At 34.7% G+C, this 23,995-nt stretch overlaps 1 protein-coding gene across 6 annotated transcripts in view; it reads right to left on the bottom strand.

Annotated features, from left to right (window-relative positions):
• LOC141544580 (ankyrin repeat domain-containing protein 26-like) overlaps positions 1 to 20,426 on the bottom strand; it is a 132,903-nt gene extending 112,477 nt beyond the window's left edge. For 2 of the 6 annotated variants that reach the window (XM_074270953.1, XM_074270956.1), the window contains exons 1-4: positions 20,115 to 20,426; positions 14,734 to 14,848; positions 14,401 to 14,571; positions 12,791 to 12,897 (exon numbers count right to left, since the gene is read on the bottom strand). In XM_074270953.1, coding sequence (XP_074127054.1) covers positions 12,791 to 12,897; positions 14,401 to 14,571; positions 14,734 to 14,848; positions 20,115 to 20,341 — 620 coding nt within the window. In that variant the 5' untranslated portion in view covers positions 20,342 to 20,426. The remainder of the gene's footprint in view (positions 1 to 12,790; positions 12,898 to 14,400; positions 14,572 to 14,733; positions 14,849 to 20,114) is intronic. The other 4 variants (XM_074270951.1, XM_074270954.1, XM_074270955.1 and 1 more) reach the window with 2 other exon arrangements.
• Positions 20,427 to 23,995: the final 3,569 nt, after the last annotated feature.

Raw genomic sequence — 23,995 nt, 5'->3', positions numbered from 1 at the left:
CAGCATTGCTGCTATTGGGCTTATATCCCAAAGAAATACTGAGGAAGGGAAAGGAACCTTTATGTGCCAAAATGTTTGTGGCAGCTCCTTTCATAGTGGCTAGAAACTGGAAGATAAATGGATGTCCATCAATTGGAGAATGGTTGGGTAAATTATAGTATATGAAGGTTATGGAATATTATTGCTCTGTAAAAAAAAAATGACCAGCAGGAGGAATACAGAGAGGCTTGGAGAGACTTACATGAATGATGCTGAGTGAAATGAATAGAACCCGAAGATCGCTGTATGTTGTATGAAGATGTATTCTGATGGAAGTGGATATCTTCAACATAAAGAAGATCCAACTCACTTCCAGTTGATCAATGATGGACAGAAACAACTACACCCAGAGAAGGAACACTGGGAATTGAATGTAAACTGTTAGCACTACTGTCTATCTACCCAGGTTACTTATACCTTCAGAATCTAATACTTAATATGCAACAAGAAAATGGTATTTACACACATATGTTGTATCTAGGTTATACTGTAACATATGTAAAATATTTGAGACTGCCTGTCATCAAGGGGAGGGAGTAGACAGAGGGAGGGGATAATTTGGAAAAATGAATACAAGGGATAATGTTTAAAAAAATACTTATGCATATATACTGTCAAAAAACTATAAATAAATAAAATTTAAAAAAAATGAAAAGGGAGAACTCACCACTAATGAAGAGGAAATTAGAACAATAGGTAGGAGCTACTTTGCTCAACTTTATGCCAATAAATTCGATAACATAAATGAAATGGAAGAATACCTTCACAAATATAGCTTGCCCAGATTAAGAGAGGAAGAAGTAAATAGTCTAAATAGTCCCATTTCAGAAAAAGAAACAGAACAAGCTATTAACCAACTCCCTAAGTAAAAGTTCCCAGGACCACATGGATTTACATGTGAATTCTACCAAGCAATTAAAGAACAACGAACTCCAATGCTATATAAACTATTTGAAAAAATAAGGATTGAAGGAGTCCTACCAAATTCCTTTTATGACACAGACAAGGTAATGATACCTGAACCAAGTAGGCTGAAAACAGAGAAAGAAAATTATAGGCCAATCTCCCTAATGAATATTGATGATAAAATCTTAAATAAAATATTAGCAAAAAGACTACAGAAAATCGTCCCCAGGATAATACACTATGACCAAGTGGGATTTATACCAGGAATATAAGGTTGGTTCAATATTAGGAAAATTATTAGCATAATTGACCATATCAATAACCAAAATAACAAAAATATGATCATCTCAATAGATGCAGAAAAAGCATTTGATAAAATCCAACATCCATTCCTCCTAAAAATACTGGAGAGTTTAGGAATAAATGGACCATTCCTTAAACTAGTAAGGAACATATATTTAAAACCGTCAGTAAACATTATATGTAATGGCGATAAGCTGGAACCTTTCCCAGTAAGATCAGGAGTGAAACAAGGTTGCCCACTATCACCATTACTATTCAATATAGAACTAGAAACTCTAGCTTCAGCAATAAGAGCCGAGAAAGACCTTCAAGGATTTAGAGTAGGTATTGAGGAAATCAAACTATCACTCTTTACAGATGACATGATGGTATACTTAGAGAACCCCAAAGATTCTGCTAAAAATCTATTAGAAATAATTCAGAACTTTAGCAAAATTGCAGGATACAAAATAAATCCACATAACTCCTCAGCATTTTTATACATTACCAATGCAATCCAACAACAATAGATACAAAGAGAAATTCCATTCAAAATAACGGTCGATAGTATAAAATATTTGGGAATATATCTACCAAAGGAAAGTCAGGAATTATATGAGCAAAATTACAAAACACTTGCCACAAAAATAAAATCAGATTTAAATAATTGGAAAGACATTAAGTGCTCTTGGATAGACCAAGCGAATATAATCAAGATGACAATACTCCCTACACTAATCTATTTATTTAGTGCTATACTAATCAGACTCCCAAGAAACTATTTTAATCACCTAGAAAAAATAACAACAAAATTCATATGGAAGAACAAAAGGTCGAGAACTTCAAGGGAAGTAATGAAAAAAAAAAATCAAATGATGGCCTAGTTGTACCTGATCTAAAACTAATATTATAAAGCAGCACTCACCAAAATCATTTGGTATTGGCTAAGAAATAAACTAGTTGATCAGTGAATTAGGTTAGGTTCACGGGGCAAGATAGTGAATAAAAATAGCAATCTCGTGTTTGACAAACCCAAAGATCCCAACTTTTGGGACAAGAATTCATTATTTGACAAAAACTGTTGGGAAAACTGGAAATTAGTATGGCAGAAACAAGTCATGAACCCACATTTAAAGGCCACATACTAAGATAAGATTAAAATGGGTCCATGATTTAGGCATAAAGAATGAGATCATAAATAAATTAGAGGAACATAGGATAGTTTACCTCTCAGACTCGTGGAGGAGGAAGGAATTTGTGAGCAAAGGAGAACTAGTGATCATTATTGATCACAAAATAGAAAATTTTGATTACATCAAATTAAAAAGCTTTTGTACAAACAAAAGCTTATGCAAACAAGATTAGAAGCAAAGTAACATATTGGGAAAACATTTTTACAGTTAAAGTACTGATAAAGGCCTCATCTCCAAAATATACAGAGAATTGACTCTTAATTTATAAGAAATCAAGCCATTCTCCAATTGATAAATGGTCAAAGGATATGAACAGACAATTTTCAGATGATGAAATTGAAACTATTCCCACTCATATGAAAGTGTTCCAAATCACTATTGATCAGAGAAATGCAAATTAAGACAACTCTCAGATACCACTACACACCTGTCCGATTGGCTAAGATGACAGGAATAAATAATGATGAGTGTTGAAGGGGATGTGGGAAAACTGGGTCACTGATGCATTGTTGGTGGAGTTGTGAAAGAATCCAACCATTCTGGAGTACAATCTGGAATTATGCCCAAAAAGTTATCAAACTGTGCAGACCCTTTGATCCAGCATTGCTGCTATTGGGCTTATATCCCAAAGAAATACTGAGGAGGGGAATGGAACCTTTATGTGCCAAAATGTTTGTGGCAGCCCTTTTTGTAGTAGCTAGAAATGGGGAAATGAATGGATGCCTATCAATTGGAGAATAGTGGGGTAAATTATGGTATATGAATGTTATAGACTATTATTGTTCTGTAAGAAATGACCAACAGGATCAATATAGAGAGGCTTGAAGAGAATTACATCAACTGATGCTGTGCAAAATGAGCAGAACTAGGAGATCATTACACAGTTCAACAAGGATACTGTATGAGGATGTATTCTAATGGAAGTGGATATCTTCAACATAGACAAGAGATAATATCATTCCAATTGATCAATGATGGACAGAATCAGCTACACCCAGGAAAGGAACACTGGGAAATGAGTGTAAACTGTTAGCATTTTTTGTTTTTCTCTCCGTTATTTTTACCTTCCCAATCCAATTCTTCCTTTGCAACAACAACAACAACAACAAAAATTGGTTCTGCACATATATATTTTTTACCTAGGATATACTATAACATATTAAATATGGATGGGAATGCCTGCCATCTAGGGGAGGGGGTGGAGGGAAGGAGGAGAAAAATTTGGAACAGAAGGGAGTACAAGGGATAATGTTGTAAAAAGTTACCTATGCATATGTACTGTCTAAAAATGTTTTAATTATAAAATTAATTTTTTAAAATGAGAAAAAATAAACATAAGGAGGTAACAAGGAAAATGATATCATAAGGCCTATCTGCTTACATTCCTAGAACGTTCTCATTATTAAGAAGGTAAGAGGAGTATATGTAAACAAAGGACACAAGTTTAAGTTGAATACAAAGGGATAAAATTTAAAAAAAATAATGAAATTGGGGCAGCCAGGTGGCACAGTGGATAGAGCATCAGCCCTGAAGTCAGGAGAACCTGATTTCAAATGTGGTCTCAGACACTTAACACTTCCTAGCTGTGTGACCCTGTGTAATGTTCTGTTGTCTCCAGAGACTGCTGATTGCTATCTGGGAGGAGATCTGCTGTCTCAACTCAATCTCTCAGCTGCCAACTCTGACCTAGAGTAGAGACTCTTCTTTCCTCCAGAGAGCCACCCCAGATCTAGCCCAGACAAGACTCTCAATCTCTTGAGTGATGCCTTCTTTTATCCTCCAAGAGAATGGGCATGGGATAATGCAAGGGCTTCTGGGAAAAATACTTCAACCAATGAACTTGCTCCTCCTAAGCATGCAAGCTCCTCCCCAGGAGTTCAAAGGGGTAAAACTCCCCCCAAAGGCCAGAACTAGAGAATTGTTAAATACCGATTTAGCACCTACTAAGAACCTAATATCTCATTATCTCATTAGCACTTAGTAAGAACCTAACCACCCTGGGCAAGTCACTTAATCCAGATTGCCTCAAAAAATAATAATAATAATAATGAAGTTGGGGCTAGGTGGCACTGTGCATAGAGCACCAGCCCTGAAGTCAGGAGGACCTGAATTCAAATCTGGTCTCAGACACTTAACACTTCCTGGCTGTGTGACCCTGGCAAGTCAACACTTAATCCCAATTGCCTCAACAGCAAAAAAAAAAAAAAAAAAAAAAAAAAAAAAAGTAAAGAAAGGAAAAAAAAAAAAAAAAAAGAAATTTAGTGGTGAGAGGGATCTACTGGGTAAAAGGGAAAAGAAGTAGAATTGTGAAAATTATCTATCAAAAAAAAAAGAGTCAAGAAAAAAAACTTATAGTGAAGGTTGTAGAGGACTGGAACTCTGGAGAAGTATACTTGAAATAAGCTGTCAACTCAGAGGAAAAGATGAGATGATGGTTCTCCAGTTCACATATATACATAGTATGGTGATGTAATGATTCTCTAAGTTGACACACAATTAGTATCCTGTAATGATCTAATTACAATAAGGCATTATAAGGGCTAAGGAGGACTGAAAGACAGACAGTCTTTGACCAGCCTACTGATGGCTTTCATGCCTTTTGCACTAAGGTCAAGACTGGGCTAGAATAAAGAAATCTAGTCTCTATTCTTGACCATTCTAGTGGTGTCTATCCTGCTGAGACCAAGACCCTTCTGGAGGACCTCCAGAAAGCTAGCCTGCACATTACAAATGGGAAGAAGGAGACGAGACTATGAGAATGTGAATCTTAACTCTTTTAATAATAATAATATGTATTGAATAATATATAGTCAATAAGATATGTAGAAACATATCTTATTCTGCAGGGAAATAGGAGGGAAATGGGGGTGAAGTGAAAAGAAAAAGGCATATTGGGGGAGGTCCCAGAACCAAAACACTTTTGAGGAGAGAGAGGGTGAAAGGAGGGAGAAAATAAATTGGGAGGGAGGAGGGGGAATTATAGTTAGCAATAGTAATTGCAAAAAGAATTTCAAAGCAAGTTTCTCTGATAAGTCATCATTTCTCAAACATGAAGAGAAATGAATTAAATTTATAAAAGTTAAATCATTCACCAATTGATAAATGATCAAAATATATGATCTGCAACTGAAGAGCTACAAATTCATGCATATCCTTCGACCTAACACTACCACTACTTGGCATGAATACCAAAAAAGTTTAGGAAAAAAAAGAAAGGAAAAATGTCCTTTACATATAAAATATATTCACAGCAACTCTCAGGGCAAAAAAGCTTGGGAAATTAGGAGATGCCTATCAATTGGGTAATGGATCAATAAACTGAAGTGTGTGTTTACTTTGGAATATTATCGTTCTTTGGGAAATGTTGAGTAGAATGTTTTCAGAAAAAAAGAAAACAACAAAACAAAACTCAGAAAATCCTCCACAAACACAAGCAAAGTGAAATGGATTGGATACAAAGTAATAGCAGTGTTTTGCAATGACCAGATGTAAATGGCTTTGCTATTCTCCATAGTATAATCATCCACAACTACTCTGAAGGACTTATGAAGAAAGTACCCATCCTTACCCACAGAAGGAACTGATTGTGTCTGAACTCAGATTAAAACATTCTCTATTTCTCTGTTTTTTTTTTATTTAATTTTTCTTGAGTGTTTTTCCTTTCATTAGATTTGGACATCTATGTTTATTTTTCTAGAACTTGACTTTTATGGAAATGGTTTGCCTAGCTTCACAAGTGGTTTCTTAATTGTGGGAGGAAATAAGGGGAAAGTATCTAGAACTCAAAAATTGTAAAAACAAATGTAAAAAACCTTTTTGAACATAGTTGGTAAACATAATAATAAAATAAGACAGACAAAATAAAAATGATGAAATTATGAGGTGATAGATGAATGCACTAGGAGAAAAGGAAAGAGAACAGTGGAATGGTGTAAATTATCTGCCATAAAAAGAGAGGCAAGAAAAAGGTTCTATACTAGTGTGGAAAAGGAGATGAGAGGGGAAGTAAATGAACCTCATTCTCATTAGAACTGGTTCAAAAAGAAAATAATGTACAATATACAGGTATAGAAATATCTTCTTTTAAAGGAAAATAGGACAGTAATGGAATATTGGAAGAAGAAGGAGTGATAAATGAAGAGAGCATATTGGGGTAGGGTTTGGTCAATAATAAAACATTTTTTGTGGAGTGTTAGTGTGAAAGGAGAGAGAATAGAACAAGGGGGAATATGATTACAATGGTAATTATAAACAGAATTTTGGAGCAAGTTTCACTGATAACGCCTTATTTCTCAAACATAGAGGAAACTGAGTAATTTTTTTTTAAAAAATAATGAGTTATGGCCCAAATGATAAATGATCAGAAGATATGATCTATGCCCAAAGAGCTAGAAATTCAGGTATATCCTTTGACCTAATAATACCACTACTAACTTTAAATATGAAAAGAGATTTTTTAAAGTAAACACAACTATAAGTACAAAAATATTTGTAAAAGTTCTCTTCTCAGGGCAAAAAAAAAAATGGAAATCGAGGAGAAGCCCACCAATTGGGAAATGGCTGAATAATATGGCATATGATTGCCATGGGATATTATTCTTTGTTAAATGTTAAGCTCAGAAAAAAAATACTGGAAAGTCATCCATGAATTCAAGCAAAGTGACATATACTGTGTACTAATTAATAGCAATGGTTTGAGATGACCAACTTTGAATGACTTTGCTACTCTAAGCAATAAAATATTTTATGACTATTCTGAAGGACTGATTTAAGAAACTGTGTCTGAATACAGAATGAACCATACTTTCTCTTCCCTCTCCTTTTCAATCTTTTTCTCCTTCTTCCTCTCCATCTCTCTGCCTCCTTCCCTTCCTCTTCGCCTTCTTCATGCCTCCATCCTTCCCTGTCTTGTCTCTCTCCTTCCCTCTATTCCTTCCTTTCTCTCTCTCCTTCCCTCTGTCCCTACCTATACTTCAAGCTTTTTTCTTCTTCTTTTTTTTATGATGGGACATCTATGTTTTCTTTCTCAATGTGACTTCTATGGAAATGTTTTGCATAACTTCACTTGTGGTTTCTTAATCGGAGCTGTGGACAGGCACAAGAGAAAGAATATGGAACTCAAAACTTTTAAAAACAAATGTTAAAATACATTTTAAATTTAACTGGGAAATAAGAAGAAACAAATAAAATTTTAGAAGAGATTATAGGAATTTATCACAAGAATAATACAAAATGACCAAATGATATTTATACCAGGAATACAAAGATGTCTTAATATCAGAAAATTTATCAGCATTGATTGACTATATTAATAAGCAAACTAACAGAAATCATATGATTATCTCAATAGACAAAATAAAACACCCATTCCTATTACAAACAACAACAGCAACAAGAGAGCATAGGAATAAATTGAGTTTTTCATAAAATGATAAATATCACCTATCTAAAGCCATCATCAAGCATTATATTCAATGGAGATAAGATAGAAACATTCCCAATAAAATTAGGGTTAAAACAAGGTTGCCCCTTATAACCACTGCTATTTAATATTGTACTAGAAATGTTAGCTTTATCAGCAAAAGAAAAAAAAAAAAGAAATTGAAGAATTTAAAGTAGGTAATGAGAAAACAAAACTATCCCTCTTTGCAGTGATATGGAATATTTAGAGAAACAACTAAAATACTAGAATGAATTAACAACTTTAGCAAAGTTGTAGGACATAAAAGAGAATGACAATAATGAGATAACATACCAAAATGTATGAGATGCAGCCAAAATAGTAGTTAGGGTAAAATCTGCTTCTCTAAATTCTTATTTCAGTGAAATAGACAAAGAATAGATCAATGAACTGTGTATGAAACTCAAAACAAATACAAAACAAAACAAAACAAAACAAAAAAAAACACCTAATAAGAGAATAAATTTTTAAAATCCTCAACTGAGTACCAAATTAGAATTCCTCACAACCAAATATGAGATTCAAAATATTTAAAGTAAACAAAAAAATTAAGAAAAGTATTAGACTAGTAAATAAATCTACTAGCTGTTTTAATGAAAAATCAATGAAATAAGCCATTGGTTAATGTGTTTTTAAAAAATGGTGAAAACCATGTGTCCACTGTCAAAAAGAAAATGAATGAAATTATCACCAATGAAGAAATAAAAACAATCATTAGGTTAAAAATTGTCCAATTCTATGCCAATAAATCTCACCATATAAGGAAAAATCAATGAATATTTAGGAAAATATCAATTACCTAGATTAATAATAGATCAGGAAAATGGGATGCTTGCTTAAATAACGATACCTTAAAAAAAAGTAATTGAGAAAGTCATTAAGGAAAAAAAAAGTCCCTGTGCCAAATGGGTTCACTTGGGAATTCTAATCATCATTCAAAGAAAAATTAATTCTAATACTATATAAATTATTTGGGAAAATAGGCAAAGAAAGAGTTCTACTATTCCTTTTCTGGCACCAATTTGACACCATACCTAAATCAGAAAGACCTAGACAGAGAAAGGAAATTATAGACTAATTTCCCAAAGGAATATCAATGGAAAAAAATTCTTACTCAACAGCAATGATTTTGCAGCAATGTATCACAAGGATTATAAACTATGGCCAGATCGACTTTAGACCAGAAATGCAAGACTGGATTAATATCAGGTAAACTGTCAATAGAGTTATCTATATCAATAACAAAAGCAATAGAAACCATATGATTATCTCAAAAGATGCTTTAAAAAGCTTTTGATAAAATACAGCACCTATTCCTATAACAAGCACTAGAGAGTAAAAAGAAAAGCAACATTTTATATTCCTTAAAATGATAAGCAGTATTTACCTAACAATATCAGCAAGCATTATATGTAATGGAGATAATCTAGAAGACTTCCCAGTAAAATCAGGAGTGAAGCAAGGATGTCAATTGTCATGATTATTTTTTGACATAATACTAAAAATGTTAGCTATAGTAACAAAAGTAGAAAAAGAAATAGAATAAATTAAAATAGGCAATGAGAAACAAAATGATCACTCTTTCAGATGATATATAATGGTATACTGAAAGTATCCTAAATCAACTAAATATTGAACTATAATAATTAACAACTTTAGTAAAGTTGTAGTCCAACACACATAAATCATTTCCATTTCTTTATATGACCAACAGGGCCCATAATCAAGAGGCAGGAAGAAAAACTCCATGCAAAATAGATATAAACAAAATAAATTTCTTGGGAGTCTACTGCCAAAACAAACCCAGGAACTGTCTGAATACAATTATAAAATTCTTTTGACAAAAATAAGATATAAACAATAATATAAAAAATGATCATTTTACCTACATTAATTTATTTACTCAGTGTCATGGAACAAACTATCAAAAATCATTAGATAGAGCTAGAAAATCATAAAACAAAAACAAAATTCATTTCCTTGAAGAAAACATCAAGAATATCAAGGGCATTAATGAAAAGAAAATATAAAAGAAGATAGTCTAGCAATACCAGATCTCAAACTACATTATCAAGCAGTAATCATCAAAATTTTCTGGTACTGTCCATAAAAGAGTAGCGGAAAAGTGGAACAGAGAATAGTCAATGATCATAGCAACCTAGTGTTTGATAAACCCAAAGACCCTACCCCTTGGGTTAAGAATTACTCACTATTTGACAAAAATTGCTGCAAAAACTAGAAAACAATAGGACCCAAACTAGGTATAGACCAACATTTCACATTGTATACTAAGATAAGGTCAAAGCATGACTTAAACAAGAAGCATGATATCATAAGCAAAAGCTTTTATAAAAACAAAAATTTTTATACAACCAAAATTAGAATGAAAGCTGGGAAATAACTTATGTAACAAGTATTTATGATATAGGCCTCATTTCCCAAATATATAAAGGACTATGTCAAATTTATAAGAATACAAACCACTCCCCAGTTAATAAATGAGCAAGAATTTTTCAGATGAAGAAACCCAATTTCTCTAAAAGTTTAGAAAGAAGTCAAACAAGTCTGAAGTATCTCACAACCATTATATTAACTAATACTATAAGAAAGGAAAAAGTTATAAGTTGAAGAATATGTAAGAAAATTGGGACACTAGTGCATTGTTGGTAGAGTTGTGAACTGATCCAACTATGCTGGAGAGCGATTTGAACTATCTGCAACAGGCAAGTAAACCTCGAAGAACAGATATATTAGGTCTGTATTCTCATGAGATTATAAAAAAGGGAAAAGGACCTCCATAACAAAAATATTTATAGTAGTCCTTTTTGTGTTCACCAAATATTGAACATTGAAGGAATGCCCAGCAATTAGAGAAAAGTGAAACAAATTCTCTCTTTAATGGTTTTTCATTTCTTTGTGAAGCAACACTAATCTTCATCTATATTCCTCCTCATTATTTTTAACAAATTGTGTTGTATTCTAAGCTCGAGTTAATATAATGGCTCTCTTGTTGGGAGAGATGTCATTTCCCAACTGATGCAATTTCTGGGCTATTTTGCCTTTTTTATTGGAACAATGGTTTAGTATTTGCTTGATTTTCTCATTGGGAAGAGTTGATAGCATTTTTAATTACAGCAGATTACATTTCTCTATTTCTTCTTTATGCTTTCTTCTCATTTGTATTTGTACTTTTAATTCCAGCCAGTCTATGATCTGAATGACCATAATCAACTAATTCTGAAATCATTCCAACAATAGTAACCAATCATTTTTATCTATTAGGATAACATCAGTTTTGTGATTGGGATTGGTCTGTCATTGGGTTTTGTTTTGGATTTTTTTGGTGATATCCAAAAATTTTCTTTCATGCAATGTTAAAAGAACACAAGATTTGATAACACATTCCACTAAAGGGATATTTTGGCTTTTGCCAATGCTATGTAGGATGCTTTGCACAAAGTCCAAAAAGAATAGATTGTATATGACAGAAATATTTCCAAATGCTCCTATTTGGGGATGACATTTTCCTAATTGCAGCAAGCTTTTTGATGTGGAAAAGACCCACATATATGGTGACATAGAATCCATATTAAAAAACTACATGAAAAGTAAGAATTTTCCAGATTCCATGTAGTTTAATGGGCAGCCCCATTTAATTTAGTTGGTTTACCTATATCTTTGTACATGTGTTTATACATATAGACATATACACGCAAAAAGTCTGCATGGGCATTGAAAAACAACAATGAACTGGTTTCAAAATTATTGAGAAAACAAAATCCAGTAGGATCTCATTTGAGAAACCATACAGCATTTCTCTAATGCTCACACTGCCACAAAAGCTCATTTTATAAACATCAGTATTCTTTCAGGAATGATATTTGGCCACAGTAAATTTTACAAAATACTTAACAGAAACACATGATTTCAGAAGAATCAAAATTTAGATAATCCCCAAAATCCATGGACATATGTATGGAGAGTACAAGTAGGTGATTTTGATGAGTCTGATGTAGTAAGTGATGTCACAAACATACATGAATAGAAAAAGAGGTGGCCTAATCTTGAATTGAAAACAAAAGCTTGCACTGGTCCTCAAATATTAAAAGAACAAAGGGAAGAATTCAGGGAGTTTCCTAGGTTCTTAATGACAAAAGTCCTGTAGGATGAGATTGGATGGAAGGATTAAAATTTGAATCCGTGGCATGAGTATTCACAATGTATAAGATAAAGGGTCCATCAAAATATGTCATCATATCATTCTATTTATTTATTTGCATTTAACAATGTGCATATTCTTAAGAGAAAATTGAAACAAGAAGTAGCAGGAAAATACAAGGTATAATCCTCATGGGTGACATTAAACTTACTTCATAAAGAGAATCAACTGAATTATGAGAGTTCAAAACTTCTATGGAATAATCTTAACTAATTTAAACTGAATAAAGAAAACTGCAAATAATAATCACCAATAAATGATAGTTAGTATGCCCACATGAACTGTTTTTTCTCTTGCAGAGTCATAAATAGGGATTTTTTTCCCTTTTCATAGATGATGCTCCATGCTATAATCCCCATGCAAATGATTTTAAGATTATTTCATAAAGAGAATCAGCTGAATTATGAGAGTTCAAAAGTTCTATGGAATAATCGTAGCTGATTTAAAATCAATAAAGAAAACTGCAAATAGTAAACAATGATTAGTATGCCCAAATAAACTTTTTTTTCCTTCTTGCATTCATAAATATAAGGATATTTTCTTTTCATAACTGATGTTGACATTTTTCAATGCTTTGCAATGATATTCAATTTCAATTATTGTTGTTCACTAAGTGTTCCATTATTTAAGTTGTTTTTATTCCTCAAAAAACATTGGGGTTTCATGTCTTTTAAGCTTTAATTATCATACCTCTGAAAGATATCCAAGGCATTCACATTTGCTCCATTCTTTAACAGAAAATCTGCCATATCACACTTATTTGCTCTAACTGCAAAAAAAAGTGGTGTAAGGCCTTCCTGCAAAGTTAGAATAAAGATATTGTTATATTAAGTAAGCATTCTATATTTATTTCAGTTCAATTTATGACATTTTGCAAATATTTTGTGAATTTGCTAATGACATGTTCAGAAAATATGGTACAATGGAACACTCGAGTGAGAAGACTAGAGCATTAATCTTGCTTCTGTTAGTTAATCCCTATGTGACCATAAAGCAAATTATTTCATCTGTCTGGGCTGTAAGTTTCCTTATATGTAAAATGATAGAGTAAAAGTAGATATCAAATCACAAAACAGAAATTCAAATTTTCTAAGGGAATCTTTCATATTATTTCATGAGTATCTTCTCTCTTTTTTCATTTCATAAGCAATTATTGTCCAAATGGAGCCAAACTTATTTCATCGGAACTCTACTAAGGTAAAGTTATATGCTGGCTGAGATTAACGTTGAAAACTACTTGTTTTTACCCATTCTCCTGAGGTGTACAACAGACTCAACAACAAGAAATTTAAAAAATTAAAAACCAGTCTTGTTTTGAGAGGGCTAAACCTGAAACAAAGTCATTCACCTAGCATTTTCCCTTTCTTATCAACCCTCCTAATATATTTATTGTTTTTTTTTTCTCTTTCAAGTGACAATGACTAAGAATTAGGTCTTAGCAAATCAGGAATCATTCAGCAGTTCTAAAAAAGAAAATGTGTAGTCATTAGGATAAAGAAAGCATGTACTTAAGAATTTTTCCTGTAAAAACTCTGTCTGTGTAGCTATATCTAGTAGGAACAAACTTCAAAAGGTTTTTCCTAAAAGCCTTATGGCATTTCCTCATGACAAAGTCACATTGTAAAGGTCTATATGTAGAAAACAATACAGGTAATATCTGCTAGAACTAATGCATTCTGAGAAGCAGACCTAATAGACCATGCGAAGAAGATTCTGGAGAGACAGATTTGATGGAACAGCTAGCTGGCATCAAAGTTAGTAAGACCTAGATTTAGGGCCTGCAGCTGACACATGTACTGAGTGGGAGACCATGTAGTACCTCCAGGACTCTCCCTAACACTGGGTTTCTTAACTTTTTCTTTGTCATGAACCACTTTTCAGAATCATGTTTTTAAATGTCCAAAATAGATACAAAACAACAAAACCAATTACATTGAAATAACTATAAACTTATTGTAGCATTTTCAAAGTTAATGGATCCCAGTTGAAAAATCCATATTCTAAAGATTAAATCATAAAGCAATCCATGGTCTAAATCAGTAGAGGGAATTTCCTTCTTAGGAGTTCCACTGTGAATGAAATCTCTCCAGTGTAATATGTGCTCCCTGACTTCCTCACCCCTCCATCCTACATTAGAAATTCTGAAGACTAATGAACTTCAGAATTATGACAGAATGATTTTAAATTATTTTCATTAAAGAAATACTTCCATAAATAAATGAATTATAAAATGTGTACATTGGATACTATGATTTTTTAGATGATAATCTACTTTATTTTACAAGATTGTTAGTTTCCACCTTGTTTTTTGCTTCAATATCAGCTTTATAGCGAAGCAGTTTTGCTGCGATGTCTATGTTCTGAAAATACGCAACATAATGAAGAGCATTGTTGTTGTTGTCTCCAATATTAGGGTCTGCACCATGTTCAAGCAAGATAGTTGCACACTCCTCCTGCTGACATTGGATTGCCTGTCAATAGTATACAAAGAAATAATACTGTAAGATAAAATTTAGTATATTCAAGCAACATTGGTGATATTTAAATGAGCTATGTACTAATAGTTCATTTTCTTAATCAAAAACAGAAATCCAAATTCATTTCATTGAACAGCATGGTTAACTAATGCATACCTTCATTAAGGGTGTTCGACGATCTTGATCCAACAAATCCAGTTCACATTTTCTTTCTACTAATAGGGACACAACATCTAAATGTCCAGTAACACAGGCCAAATGAAGACATGTTCTACAGAAATGAAAGAGCAATGTGATTCTTTGATATTATACTGCAGCAATAAATATTGCAATATTGTTAGGATAATTTTTAATATACCATGCATTATTATTTTTATGCCTAAACTGTAAATCATTTCCAAAATAAATGGCCACTTATCTCACATAAATAAATACAAAATGTGGGTTAACTCTCATTGCTGGATGTGATACACAAAATTGCTAGAGCAGGAGAAATATCTAGCAGATCGATGTAGATTTCACTACAGATTATCAAGGGAACTTTGCTCAGGTTCTGATCTGGGTTGCTTCACCTCTCCTGAGGTAACTTGCTGGCCCATTGTACTTTGCAATTAACCATTCTAATACCAAATAGAGCAGAGATCCTATAGGCATGGCCCACTGCAACCCAGAACTCATGAATTCCAGAGATCTGCCAGCCTTGGCCTCCCTGTAACTGGGATTATAAGTGAGCTTCACTGTGCCTGGTGGTTAAGTCTAATAACTTTTATCACAAAGATATTTGTCCACAATTACAAAATATTTAATGAAGCAGCTGCTTCATAAAAATCCCTTATACATTTACATATTGTATCTTTGTACAAGCACATGTGCATGTGTGTGCACTGTCTACAAACACGCACTGAAATGCAGCTCTAGGTGGCCATAGGCTATTCCAGCAGGGTAAACATTTTAGCAGTTCGGCCATGGAGGATAGGATTTGAAGTAAGGGTCTGGTATGTCTGCTGTCCATGGCCCAATCGAACTAAGGTCATAAAGATATTACCAGGTTGCTCAAAGGAGGATGAATGTTTTCATTGATGGTGTATTTGTTAAATACATGTCAGTCTCTGTCTAGTCATTTTAATCCTGTTCCACTTTTGTCTCCTCATGTTGAGTTTTCTTGGTAAAGATACTGGAGTAGTTTGCCATTTCATTCTCCAACTCATTTGACAGATGATGAAACTGAGACAAACAAGACTGAGAGATTTGCCCAGAGCCACACAGCTAGTATCTGACACCAGATTTGAACTCCACAAAGATGAGTCTGACCCCAAGCCCAGCATTCTATCCATTGAAAACCACCTGCTCCTAGCTAATTATCTACACCAAGTTGTAAAGAGGTTGTGTTATGTATTGGTGGAGGAAATATTCATAACAATAAATTCATGTATTACTGATGTAATGAATATTCATATAAATATTCATATTGGTATATTTTATTTTTTTCTTGTTTTTTCAGAACTCTCCTTTTGCCTTTTCCTTCTGGCCTTCTTCCAGTGTCTGAGTTAGAGGGGAAGAGAATTTTTCCTCCCCCTTCTTGGATGTACCTTAATAAAGAGGAAAGCTAGCATCTCTTATGTGTCTACTATGACTCAGAGACTGTGCTCCGCATTTTACCAATATTACCTCATTTGAGCTTTGGGAAGTAGGTATTATCATCCTCATACTTGAGGAAATTGAAGAAACTGAGAAATAAATTTGCTCAGGGTCCAACAACAAGAAAGTACATAAGGTTCAATATAATTCAGGTCTTTCTGGGTCATTAGGGGGAATACAAATTAGTGATTAAATTAGTAAACAAAACAGAAAAACAACCCATAAGACTTTTATGTCTCTTACAAAAGTTAACTGCTAATGTTTTTAAAAATTCAATTAGAAAAAGAGGAGATGAAATGAAGCCTTTGATTATTGAGATTATGAAGGGAACTTTATAGAAACTGAAATTTGTTCATTCAGTTCATGCTACTAATTCTTTCTTAATCCAGGCATACTCCTTGTTTATCAGCTATGATATAAACATAGGCTTTTTTTATTCAGGAAAGAAGACAAGATAAAAGAATGATATTTCTGGGAAGGAACTGGCAGAAAGGAAAAAGGAATTTTTTAAAAGGTGTTTGTCTATATTTGTGAAATTACTTAAGCAGGAAACTGAGTTATGAGTAGTGAAAGGAAGGAAGCAAAGCGGCATAAAATTCTCAAAATACAGGAAAAGAGGGTGAAAAAGAAAGTAAACCATCATGCTGAGTGAAAGCAGGATGGGAGGGCAACTTGGTTTCTGTGCATTTTAGGGGAGAATATATCCATAAAAGTAGAGGGGAGACGGGAAGAATCTGAGACCATTTTCAATGAATTCACAAGTTCCATATTCACTTACAAATTCCATATTCACCTTTTTGAGTATGTCTCTACATCAAGTATACTCTAACTTAAAACTGGTGGTGGAAAATTAAATAGTGACATTCTGTTTAGACTCAATAACCAAGAGTTCTCTGATCATATTTAAAAGTATCTCAACCTTGAAAAAGGGACTAACATTTTCTTTGAACTGACATACTGCTTAGGTATAGGATTTTCATTTTTCTTTAGTTTTAGAAAAAAAAATATTTTAAAGCAAGAGTTACTTCCAATCATTTGCATTTATGTTTATTTTTGTATTTTAACAAATATATATTATATGTGTTTATATTAAATACAATACCCCATATTTTCAAGAAATTAGGATTGTTGGGTTGTAGGGGGAATACTTGTGGAAATTATTTAAAGAAAAATAAAGTGAAGACATGACAAGCCTTTGAATATATGTCATAGATATAAAAACTTTGAGCAAGTTCTAGGTTGAGTTCTATTTTCTATGACAACTAGAGTCTCTTCTGCTCTATACAGCATGCAGCCAATTGGCCCATTGTAACCGGTAGTTTGGTTGAGAGAGTAAGCATGGAGTGAGCAGATACTGTCCACTGTAGCACAAAACACACCCACTTCCTGACTCCAGTCATTTTTACCATGAAATTCTCTTCTCTTGCCTTCATCTCTTGCCCTAGCCTGGCTAAAATACTAACTTCTAAAAGAAGCTTTTCCCAACCCCCCTTAAAACTGATGTCATTGATCATTCCTAGTTTATCCTGTATGGAGAATCATGTTTGTACTTTTATGTTTTCATGTTATCTGCTTTATTGAAACGTGAGTGCTCTGACAGCAGGGTTTGTCTTTGACAATTGTGTGTATTCCAAAATCTTAGCAAAGTGTAAGTTACGTAGTAAACATTTAATAAATTTTTGTCCACTGTCCTTTCCCCACTCATAGCACTCCATCTTCTGACACTAAGTAACTTTACTTGCTGTCCCCATGACTGGAATGCTCCACACTTCCACCTCCTGATTTCAGCAAAATTCTTGCCTTCTATCAGGAGGCTTTAGTTATTTCCTTTAAAATTAATGCTGTCCCTCTGTGAGAATACTCCCATTTCTGCTTGTATGTATCTAGTTTATACATAGTGATTTGCACCCATGTGTTATCTTCAACAACATACAGGTTAGACATACTCCTTAGACATACTCACTTCACTCAACTTCATTTCCTATGATCTACTTCACCTATCCCAGCAGACCATCTACAAATTCAGCACTGCCATGCTTTCAAATCCCGTTTCTCTCATCTGATCACAATCTGTTGTCATTCTGTCTATTCCTTTGCTTTGCAAAATTAAATTCTGTTTTTCATCCAGACCATGATTTCTAATCCAAGGCCATCACTACCGAACTAGCTACATTCTTCTCCTTTCTTCATCTTGACTCTTTGGAGAACTATGCAATATGGCTGTTCAACCCTCCACTGACTTCCCTTACGGCTGTTCAACTCTCCATTGCCTTCCTTTAAATCTATTGCTCATGTATCATATTGCCAACACTGTCCTTCTAAGCCTCAGGCTTCCTGTGTATATGTTTTCAAATAAGGCTGGAGAAAATCATGCAACTGTGCTTACTAGGGCCACTATAAATTTATGTTACGTGACCTCAATTGAGCTCTCACTGATCCAAGGCAATCCTTTGATATTATACTTCCCTAAACAATTCATTATGCCACATACCATGGCAGGTCTTTTGAAATTTTTTCAATTCTTCTCAAACCTCCCATGGTACACTCTTCTGCACTTTTTGAGCTAAAAATCTTGGCTCATATTTACTGAGCAAAATTTGAGGCCATTCCCTGAAATCTCTTTTACCCTTCTCATCTATTTCATCTATAAATACCTCCTACCAATATTTTCCCTTCACCTCACATGAAGTAGCAGCCCTTTTCCTTGCCAATGAAAATGTTTCTACAAATACAAGAGATAGCATTCTATCTTACCTATCATGCGTCTACTCACTTATCTTCAATCTTTCACTACATTCTGGCTATTTCCCTGCTTGCCTCCAAACTTACCCATGTCTTCTCCCCCAATCACCAAAGAAACTTTACTTGATCAATCCATCCCCACTATCATACCACGCCTCTATATTTTGTAGCTAAACGCCATGAGAGGAATCTCTACAAGAGGTATCTCCAATTCCTCTCCTGTCATTTTCTGTTGATACTCATGTTCTTTCTTCTAATGGATCTCTTAGTTGCCAAATCTAATTGTCTTTTCTCCATTCTCCTTCTTTTTGACCCTCCTTTAAAACTACATCCTTTCTCTTGCTATTCCCTTCTCTCTAGGTTTTGTAACACTAGTCTCTCCTGGTTCCTCTGTTTCTCAGGCTGCCTTGCTCATTAAATCCCTTACCTGACTGAGCTCCTACAATGTAGGAACAATCCCTGTTCCCCAATCCTTTGTATCTGTTGCTATTAACCCTGTGCCTGATATATAGAGTAGATCTTAAAAGCAGTTTTCTGCCTTTAAATTTTTACTCTTCACATATCTTGTCCAAATTGGGGCAGCTAAGTGGCACAATAATGTGTTCTGGGTTTTGAATCAGGAAGACATCTACCCGAGTTCAAATTTGATGTCAGATACTTACAGTTGTGTGATCCTAAGCAGGTTACTGAACTCTGGTTGCCGCAATTTCCTTATCTGTCAAAATGAGCTTTAGAAGGAAATGGTAAAACATTCCAGTAACTTTACCAAGAAAATCCCTCAAATATCCTCATGGATACTGTGACACAGTCCTTTTAAAGCATGTCAATATTTCAGCAGAGTATTAGCTCTCACGTTGTACTGATTTAAGAATATGCCAGTTGTACCCGGGTTAAAAGCCAAAGGAAGGAGTTTCCAGTTCACTGAAAATGGACAGGCAGGAGGGAGGAGGCATCACCAGTTTTTGTGACTCGTTATCCAATCTCTAGGAGTCAAAGCCTGACTTTAACCCTGTCTCAGGTACTCAGGTGTTTTGATTTCGAGGAGGTTAATTGGGGCAGGGGACAAACATTCAGGGGGAGGGATGGGGGTAGGATGTCTGAGGTTCCGTCGGTGGGGGCTTTCGCTTCTCTCCCCCTCTCCCAAGCTTTGCTCTTACCGCTTCTTTTTATCCTGATCGTTTACACTGTTTTTTCCTAACAGCAGCCGATACTGCACTTTTGCCACTTTGCCTGCCAAGGCAGCTTTGTGAATCTTCCGGAGGTCCTTGCTCTGGATCATGTATCCTGGGATGTAGAGGGATTTTTGGAACCCAAAGAACATCGGCAGCTTGATGGAGGGACCAGGTGGAAACTGCTTTTTCTTGCCGAAATGAAAAAGCTTCATTTTGGAAGCAGGCTTCAGGGCCGGGAGGGAGTTCTCCCTCCCGGCCCCTCAGCCTGATACGAGGAGGAATTAAAGGAGAACTTGAAGGGTGAGTTAAAGGGAAAGATAAAGCAGAAATTAAAGAGAAAAAAAAAAGGGGGAATTAAAGGGAAAAATAAAGGGAGAATTAAAGGGAAAAAATAAAGGGAGAATTAAAGGGAAAAATAAAGGGAGAATTAAAGGGAAAAATAAAGGAGGAATTAAAGGGAAAAATAAAGAGAATTAAAGGGAAAAATAAAGGAGGAATTAAAGGGAAAAATAAAGGGTGAGTTAAAGGGAAAAATAAAGGGCGAATTAAAGGGAAAAATAAGAAATTAAAGGGAAAAATAAAGTGGGAATTAAAGGGGAAAAATAAAGGGGGAATTAAAAGGTAAAAATAAAGGGGGGATTAAAGAACTAAAAGGGGAAATGTCAATAACCCAAGCCAGAGGTTTAGAAACCTGTGAGCCCGCAACAGCAAGAAACAATTCAGCCCTAGAGCCGACTGCAACTCTGGCAATGGCAGGAGGGGAACTGAACTGCGCGTGCTTTTATCAGGTCCGCAGCTCACGCGGATGCGATACAGGATCAAAACACAGCACTGGTGAGTGCGTGAGTGCGGATCCGTTAGCTCTCACCTTGGAGAGTCGAGATCGAGATCGCGAGGGTGGATGAGCTTTAGGTCTCGCGGTCGAATCTCGGGAGCTGCTCTGTTGCTTACTTTCGTAATCATGGGCAAAGCACTTCCTCTTGGAGTTTCGGTTTATATTTTAAAATGAAATCCTAATGCTAGATGAGATCCAGATTGGGTTTTTAAAGGTGTTACTTTCTAGGAGGTTCATTGATGAATTCAGAGACAAGAGATACGGATATGATAGAAAAGAGTAAGAAAACATGGCTATTTTCAAATATTCTACGGGGATACTTTCATTCTCTGTATTACTTTATATCCCAGTGTTGCACGCTTCCACTAGGAGAGATCATCAAAGTCTGCTTTGTTTTTAAGTCACATTATTGTGGAGTAGAAGGTATCAGTATTTTGTTGCTACTTTCTACTGACTTGGGTTCAATGTCCAATCTGTAAGGACATTTCTGCAACTTTCCCGATCCTGCTTTTTTTCCCTGCTACCTTTCTCTATTCCATTCATGATGTGAAATGTATTCTTTGCATCACCAACTCACATTGATTTCTTTCAGCTCCAAATTCACTGAACCTAAGAATACAGAAACAATGTATACCCACTCCGATGACCCTCACTCCCAACACGCTCCCCCAACTGTTCCTGTTGCCAATTTTGGTTCTCCTTGGTCTTCTTTGTTTCCCCCTCCCTTCCTCCCTCCTCATCAGTATTCTCTTGTCCCCTATTTCTTTCCCTTACCCCTTTTTCATTTTCCTTTTTTTTTCTTTTCTTCTTTTCCTTCTCCTAGTTCCCCTTCCCCTTCCCCTAATACTCTAATAATTTTCCCTTGCTTTTCCAACAAATCCAAATGTCAGTTCACCTTGTAGGTCTTTTGGTTTCAGTAGGGATTGTCTGTGATCCAGTTTGTAAATCTGGTGGTCAACATGTTGGTTATACTTGTGACATCGCAAGATCTAATCAAGAGATACATTCTCTCCATTGTTTGTTCCTTACCTGATGATATCCTGTAGAACTTCTATAACATTCTCTAACATTTAGCACCACAATATATTTTGAAGAGATTTGGACAATGGTTTGGCTAATTCAAAGCCCCACTGAGCAAGTAATAACTCCATCATCATATATGTATTATACTGTGTATATATTGTGGACAGCAAATTGGTCATCATTGATACAATTATTTGAAAAAGCATGTACTTCTTGGAGAGAAGGCCAATGTATATATGAAGAATAAACAAGTAAATCTAGTTTGTCAATACTCAAATACAGAGACAAATCATTAAAATTTAATGACCTATAGGTATTTGGCTGAAACCCAGTATGAAATCTGTGGCAGTTCAAACACATTTTCATGAACTTTTAATGAATACAGATGAAAATAGACTAGATAAAAAATGGACAAATCATTCCTCTTACAATTATTGGTGATATGAATAGCTCCCAAATACCTAATATCTTTGTGGTTTATATACTTTTATCTCTGTTTTTGCTGCAAATTTACAACAAACAGTTGTACTTAAAATACTTTAAGTATTATCATTCCTGGCTAGGGAACACAGCTAATAAATGAAAAGGACTAGATTTGAACTCTGTTGTATAGATGGCAGATTTATTAAAGCCATTCTTTTGAAGTTTCTCCCTGGTTTTCCTACCTATGGGACACATTTGTATTATATGCCCTTTTCTCCAGTTGTTTTTGAGAAAATATAGATTATGTCTCCATCTGATTGAATCTATTTTTGTTAAGTCTTCCCATTGTTTCTGGAGGCAGAGCTTAGTTTGATTCCAATTTTTTCAAATACTGAAGCTTATGAATTGTTCACATGCATCAATTGGATTTGCTAGACTACATGGTTGAATATGGCTAGAACCAATGGCCATATTTGACCTACATATAACTTCAAATAGTGTAAAAATGCGGACCAACTTCAGAGAAGTCATTATTTGTACTATTTAAGAGTTATCTGTATACCAATAGTACTGGCTGAAGAATCCTCTGTCCCCCTCCTTAAATGTTCTTTTTCCTTTGTGTTGTCCAATCATAAGGACTCCTCAAAAGATTCATGGGAAAGTAGAGTAAGGGAATTGTGAAAGATTTATCTTTTCCAAAGTCATTAGGTGGGACTGAGTCCAAACCTCAAAATGGATGAGCCCAGGTGATCTTGTAAATTTCAGAAGGTCATGAGACTCTGGAAGGCCACTAGATCTTTGGCTCTAGTGTTTACTGGAGTGGACAGTTGTGGTGGTAGCAGCAGGCTGGAAGAAAAAGAAGAATTAGCATTTAAGAAAAAGGAGACACTGGAAAAAAAGATCTGCATTGGAAATACACACACACACATACACACACAGCGTTTGCTTGAACCTTGTTAATGAAAAATGTGAACTCATTAATTTGAACAATTGTTGAACTGAGTTATGTGTGAAGACTTACTTTAAGCCTCCTGAAAGATAGTTACAATTTACAACTTGGCTTACAATTGAATTTACAAGTCCTATTTAAATTGTTCTTTTAATGCACACTCGAGTTCCCTTATGCTCATCCTTGTTTTCTAGGGGGGAAGAAAATAAATTATCCTATTATCTAAGGCATGGAATAGCAGTTTTAATTTCTTTCCATAGAGGAAAATTTAGATTCTCCAAAGTAACACTTGTGTAAACACTAGCTATTTTCCCTTTGAAGCAGGGTAACAGTGAGGAGAAGGGAGAGGGGGAAGCCAATGCATGTTCTAAAGCTTCCAATTTTATTGCTTTTTCCTGCTATTTCAATGTCAGACTTTTCCCAAAATTGAATCTTGGGAAAAGGGTGAAGGCAGGTGAAAGGGAAAAAAAATTAGTGAAGGTTCAGATTCTTTGTGGCTTTTGCCAAGGGGCATGTAGCTAACCATTTCAATTGATGTGGGGATGTTAGCACAATTTTGGAACCTTTGCATTTGTAGGGCTCAGTGGATTGAGTCCAAGACAGGGAGTGAGAAAGATCATAATTGTTTACTATGTA

Source organism: Sminthopsis crassicaudata, chromosome 5 (genome assembly GCF_048593235.1).
Source record: "Sminthopsis crassicaudata isolate SCR6 chromosome 5, ASM4859323v1, whole genome shotgun sequence".
Classification (NCBI taxonomy): domain Eukaryota; kingdom Metazoa; phylum Chordata; class Mammalia; order Dasyuromorphia; family Dasyuridae; genus Sminthopsis; species Sminthopsis crassicaudata.
The sequence above is the reverse complement of the archived record's forward strand: the minus strand, read 5'-3'. Positions and strand labels throughout refer to the sequence as shown.